General features: G+C 42.8%; 1 protein-coding gene across 1 annotated transcript; it reads left to right on the top strand.

Moving 5' to 3' along the window:
* Window positions 1-1,037: 1,037 nt before the first annotated feature.
* foxh1 (forkhead box H1) lies at window positions 1,038-6,491 on the top strand. The gene is given in 5 exon segments (XM_023417066.2): window positions 1,038-1,132; window positions 2,720-3,060; window positions 3,063-3,307; window positions 3,985-4,089; window positions 4,293-6,491. Coding segments are annotated over 4 exon segments (1,548 nt in total). The 5' UTR covers window positions 1,038-1,132; window positions 2,720-2,834; the 3' UTR covers window positions 5,265-6,491.
* The last annotated feature ends 171 nt before the right edge of the window (window positions 6,492-6,662 follow it).

The following is a 6,662-nucleotide window of genomic DNA, read 5'->3' as shown; positions in this document are numbered from 1 at the left end:
TTAAATTTTACTTGTCAATGCTGTAAGAGCCTTCATTATAACAGGGTTTGGAGTTGAAACCTCAGCAATGGATATCTCAAAATCTGCATGACTAGATTCCACTATAGGTGTCAGCAAAAATGTGGGTTTTGTTTCATAATTTCAGTGAAACAGCACTTAAAGCTGTACAATAGAGCCTTGTACAGTGTGGAAGAAGCAGAAACATCTGCTGGGCATCTTAAATTCAGATTAATTTTGTTTGACAAAAGTTCAAGATCTTCTGATGTAGGTCCTGAATACCCTGAATAAGTCTTTTGATGTATATCACAATACAGTACTTCATCATCCTGCATGTGACTCTGCCCAGATGGAAATAAGCTTCTAGCTATATTTGGTGCAATGAATGTATTGTTCAAACATCAAATAATCAATAAAAGAAAAAAGAAAAAGAAAAATAAGAATCTTGCCATAATGAGGTAGTGACACTTTCTCTGTCACAGAAAAACTAAACCTTTCTCCATCTTAGTTTCAGGATGCATCCCAGCACAGCTTAGGGGGGATTTGTCCAGACACAATCAGCCTTATGTGAACAGCCTTGTCCCGGATAGTATCCTATTCATTTGGTATTCCATTCTTCTCATGCATGACTCACTAATCCAGGCAAAACCTATTAAACAGCACTCCAGCAGACAGGAAGAGATAGATTGACAGTTTGTATTTAAATCAGCGTGTTTGGCACTGAGCAGTTCACTATGAGAAGTCATGTAAATTAGGATCTAAACATTGTGCATGATGGGAGAGGGGTTTGCCTGCACATGTTTACATGTCCAGTTCACTAAGAGAAAAACAAACTCTCACAGACAACAAAATGCATCGTTCATTTTTGAAATGATAATGGTCTCCAAGTGACTGATCCCTGAAGAGCTGTTGCATCTATTATTTGCTTCTCACTGAATTCTCAGTGAAACCGCTAGAGGGGGACAAACTATGTGACTATGCGCGTGTGTAGCAACCGGAGAAGAACCTCACTCATGCAATTGTTTGCAGGTGAAGGAGGTTTGCTGCTCACCATGTTAGGAAAGCCATCTGACCTGCAAAACAAGCTCAAACACTTCAATCCCTGCAAAAGTTGCAAAAGCTGCAAATTCACGTGGTAAGTTTTTCACAAAGGGGAATTATTTCTGAAAACGATACCAGGGTTTCGATGAGGTGAAATCCATTTTTCAGGTACAGCATGCAAATGTGGGTTAAATGCCATGCTTAATGTTATGGGTGAAGCAACGTCGTAATTGAGCCGTGCAGTGTTAGTTTTTGTGTCTTTCTGGTGACTAATCTCGGTACAATCACTTGAATGGGGACAGTTGTGTTTCTTTATCTTATCAGAAGTAATATATCCACAAGTGGAATAAAAACGCTGAATAAATAAACAGTTTAAAAAAACAACTTTTAGAGGTCATTGTAAGATTTAGCCGTGTGGAATTACAGGTTGTTGATTCTCAGATCGAGTAAAGTGGTTTTTGTTTGAGAGATACTTCGAGGCAGTTTCTAACAGTTGGGGAAAACATGATTGCTCCTGTTTTAAGGTGTGAATGTCCTACCCAACTACAACACTTTGCAGCTTGTAAGCGCCAGAAAACCCACAAATGGTGTTGAATAGCCCCTGTATTTCGTCACATGCTAAGCAGCTTCTTCGGGAAGGAGCAGTCTCCAGCTCGCCAGTGGGGTTCCTTCTAATCCAACTTGTTTTCACTGTCTTGCTGGGAAGCAAGGGTTTGCACATTAGCACTGCGTTAACATGAACAAAGGACATACATTCCCGAAACTTTAGTCTTTCAACGTTGAATGCCATCCTGCAAAGTCCCGGGGTGACCCCACTGTGCGCACAACACCCCCAGAATGTTGCGCGCTCTCAGAGCTCCACAATAATACCTATTTTATTATTTACTCTGAATCTGATGACCAACTCCAATTTGTAAACTATTCTCAAAATAGAAAAGCCCTTTTTGAGTTGCTGACACATGCATGGCTTGATCTCCGGAATAAGGCTAACCTGCCAACATGATACTGATACTTTGAATTTGTCACAATTCAAAAGAAATTCCACGAATTCTGATCATTTATTTGATGTAGCCTGTTTAGAGCAATGATTCCTCAATTACTGCAGTTGACAACTTCTTATCTTTCAGTGTTTGTATATTAGCCGTTCCTTATGTATATTGCTCGCCAAAAATTGTTGATTGCATGTAAGCTTCAGTCGAAATTACTCCTCTTTCTTCTAGCCCACCCCTTCCCCCACAAGTTATACTTTTCGCCTCTGAGCCCGAAGTGTCACTCTCGACAAGAAAGTCTTCAGTATTATTTGATACTAATTTTTTATGGAGATATTAAGACTAAGATTGAGATTGATCTCAGTGTCTGAGATGTCTCAAAAATAAACTTTATATGAAATGTATTGCCTTCTCCATCACTTACATTAAGCTTTTGTGCGTAAATCTTTTAAACACTGTTTCCAAAACTAAGTCGGAATCTATGTTCTAAGTGGCATGTTGATATTATTTTAAGGGTTATTTACAGGTTTACTGTCTTCCTCTCTCTCTCTCCCCTCCTTGTACACTGACCCTGCCCAGTCCCCCCCATCCCCGGGGCGATCAGTCATTCAGCTCCCAGATAACGCGTCATTCTCTCCTCGATTACGCAGCGGGATTTACATGAAACTGTTAATTGTTTGCTCTTCAAATAGAGTCAGCTTGGAGCCAGCAGTCTGCCAGAAGTTAAGGACCGGCTCTTTGACCTCCCTCCCCCTCTCCGCGCTCCTGTCCGAACGTGCGGGCCGATCTTCCCCCTGGCTGATCAGCATGACAAAGCACTGGCCGGAGCAGAGCCTCTTGGCACCACCCGCTCTGTCCCACATCGGAGAACTCCACGACCATCAACTTGACTTCCACAGAAATGCGCAGCAGAGTTTTCCTACCAGCGGTGTAACGCGGAACTCTTCAGCCCAACATTGGTCTCACCATCCGGCTCAGATGGTTCCCCAGCACCCGCCGCGCTCGGAGAAGCCCGCAGCGCGCCCCGAACATCTCACGGTGCCACAGCCTTTATGGATAAAACAATATCACCGGGCTCGTCATACCCGAATGCTCAAGATGCACACTTCAAGCAGGAAACTATTGCCCGGGACTCTTGGAACACCGAAAGGAAGAAGAGTAGGAGCGGCGATGGGAAGAAAAAGAATTATCAGCGGTATCCAAAACCACCGTACTCATATCTTGCTATGATCGCTATGGTCATCCAAAGGTCCCCAGAGAAGAAACTGACATTATCTGAGGTAATTACGAAAACACATCGTTCGTGTTTGTAAGTGCATGGTGTGCTTTAGGCAGCTTTATAACTCACTTTATTTCCACAATATTCTGTTGAGGAAAGTCACTCAGTTACAAAATATGTAATCTGTAGTTTGTTTACCAGGAAAGGTCTTTCCTATATTCCCATATTTTTTTCTTCTTTTTAATTGTATTGTCAGTGCATGGACAGATTGCTATTTTACAGTTTATTAAGTGACACAAACCAGTCACCTCTTGGTGACACTTGAGTGACCACCATCCCTACCATTCTTGGTTTGCTTTGATAAGGTTGGACTGCAGTGAAACCAGACACTGATCTGTAACAGGAAAGTGATAAGATACAATACATGGTAAAATCAGGTTTCACTTGGCCTATAAGCTCTGTGTATTCACGTTTATTCTTCATGCTTATTTAATTTTAATTCTTATACTCAAGGGTAAACATCTGCAACATTCCAGTGTACAGCACTGAACATACTCAAGTACTGTAACTTTAACTTTTAAGCCCCAATAGATCTATGTAAAGTCATCAGTCATAAAATCAGTGTATGTTTAGTTAAGAATGTGCCTTAATTAGGTGCATATATACTAAAATTCTCTGTCAAGAAGCTTCATCTTTGATGCTTGTGTCGGACCGCTGATATTTTTGTTTTATTTCTAGATCCTCAAGGAGATCAGTACCCTCTTCCCATTTTTCAAAGGAAACTACAAGGGCTGGCGGGATTCCGTACGACACAACCTCTCCTCTTATGACTGCTTTGTTAAGGTTTGTATGTTGAAAATGTATAAAAAACTTGTGTCAGATTGGCCTTGAGGGAAATATTGCTAGAAGTTTATATTATTATACAGCTAATGTATATGAAAGTTAGAATGTGGAGTTATTGTAATGGTTAATTGCGAAACTAGTCAGTACTGCCTGGCTGGCTTGTAAAGCACTCATCTCACTGTCCATTCTCCCTCCACCTGTAGGTGTTGAAGGACCCAGGTAAGCCTCAGGGCAAAGGTAACTTCTGGGCAGTGGAGCTGAGCCGTGTTCCTCTGGAGCTCCTTAAGAGGCAGAACACGGCTGTGTCGCGCCAGGACGAGACAATCTTTGCCCAGGATCTGGCCCCCTACATCCTACAGGGACACAAGCCAGAATCTGAACCGACCTCTGACCCTGTGACCTCCCTCCCTCCTATGCGCTCTGGAAATCCCTCCCCACCACAGGAGGACTTGTTCCGGCCTAAGCTGGACTCGTCCTTTGCCATCGACTCCCTGCTACACAGCCTGCGACCCACCAGTGCCTCTGGGGATATGGATGTGACTACCAGGGACTGCTGGGGTGAAGTGGTGCACCCTCGGCCCTCTCCTCCTCCACGACCACGCTACGCATCCTCTGCCCGCAGTGCCTCTGCCAGCTCTGCCAGCCCAGCCTCCACCTCTTCCTCCTCCTCTGATGAAGAATGGAAAGGAGTGTCCCTGTCTGGGAAGCGTGTTCCTCCAGATGGTGAAGCAGGGTCGGACGGATATGAGGACTACAGGCCTCCGCTGCACAAATCAGCCAGACGGGAGGCTGTTACACCTCCATGGGAGCTCCCTACATCCTACGCCAAATATGCTCCCCCCAATGCTGTTGCCCCACCCAGCATGCGGTTCAACGGAGGTCCTCTAATGCCGCTGCATGGTGGGCTTCCCCTTTATGGCTATGGTAGCTCTCCTGTAGCACCTGGTCACTTCCTAGGTCACGCATATTGGCCCATCCTCCCCAGCGGGCGAGTTTCAGTCCAAGCCCCTCCCCTCATCATGGACCTGGACAACATGTTGCAGTCTGTGCCTCCAAATAAGAGTGTGTTTGATGTCCTAGTACCAGCCAATCAGAACCCTCACTCACATCATCAACCACCTAGTCAGTACACCCTGCAGAATGGACCTTCCCTAAACAGGTACCCTCAGTACTGACAGACTCTAAATTACCACCACTCAAACTGAGCTCCACTGCTGCTCAAACATGCACGGATGCTAAACCACTATGATGCAGGGGGTGAGGTTTTAATCAAGAGCCACAAAGGAACCGCAGGTCTGCAGCAGCTCTTCCTGAACTGAGTCTCAATCATTTCCTCCAGCTCAAGCGAAGTTGACTGTCTATGAGTAATATGCAAAGGGCGCTACACTGCCGTCATTGCTATTGGTGGATTCATGTTTTTAGCAAGAGGAAAAGCCAATCTTTTACTTTTTTCAAGCGCAGTATTTTTAAAGAAATACCTTCTTCGGTGGAGTATTACATGCTTTCATTAGGAGCAAACTACCTCAAACAGCTATACAACAAAACCTATCTACCTCAGTCTTTCAGTTAAATAGAGTGTGTATTACTACAAGGTCTTTGCACTGCCAATGTTATTTGCACTGTTTTTTTTATTGGCATGAATTTGCTTTCTTACATGAATTGCTTTTGAATGTTGTCTACCTATTGTGACTGCTGAATGTATTGTTGGATTTTATCTTGGATTTTACAGTCATGTGAAATACTAATGATGGGCTGGAATGTAGATGGTACAAACAGTAAATTTGAGTTTCAAATTGTCAAATACAGTGAAAAACATCAAACGTTGTTTCTTAGTCAGGGTTTCTGAGTTTGTTTGTTCAGATGTTTTATTATACAGGATAAGTCATTTACTGTAATGTTTTCCTGTCTTAAATTTCAGTGAGTCTGGACTGTTTGAATTGATTCTGTGCAGCTACAATAGCATATTAACCTGATAGACAGTGGCCCTATGATCAGCTTTTTCATGTTGGTGTTTAATGATAGTGAATTTGACAGATTTAGCATAGAAGTGGGGTCAATTTTAGATTCTAATCAATCTGTAAAAATGCTGAATGTCCTCAAGACTATTACTGCACAACTACCAGCATCTACCTCAAACTGGGACGTGTCTCCTGTGGACTTTGCATTGCCGGATATTTTGCACTATTTTATTGTCATCACTATCATCTTCCAAAGGAAATTGCTTCTAAATGTCTGCCTACCTTGACAGGTGAATGTTTTGTTAGTTTCTTGCCATTGTCCTGTGGTCTTGTTAAGGCTTTGTACAGTTCTGAGCTGAAGAGAAAGGTCAGCTCAGAGGTTTAAGTATCAAAAGAATGTCATGGAGTTTAACAGGGTATGTAATAAAATGCTGTTTATTTTAACTGTGCTGCTCAGTGTTCTATATATATATAAGCAAACTGAAACTGCACAATCATCTTATACAACTTACTCTTTTGATTGTGTGTATGTGAATTGGTGCATGTTGGTTTCTACTTTATCATTTCATTTATGTCACCTAGTTTTAGCACATCTGGTTTATTTGCTGGAACCTC

Source organism: Seriola lalandi, unplaced genomic scaffold (assembly GCF_002814215.2).
Source record: "Seriola lalandi dorsalis isolate HSWRI2012SDOR001 ecotype SW California unplaced genomic scaffold, Sedor1 jcf7180002054570, whole genome shotgun sequence".
In the NCBI taxonomy this organism is placed as follows: domain Eukaryota; kingdom Metazoa; phylum Chordata; class Actinopteri; order Carangiformes; family Carangidae; genus Seriola; species Seriola lalandi.
The sequence above is the reverse complement of the archived record's forward strand: the minus strand, read 5'-3'. Positions and strand labels throughout refer to the sequence as shown.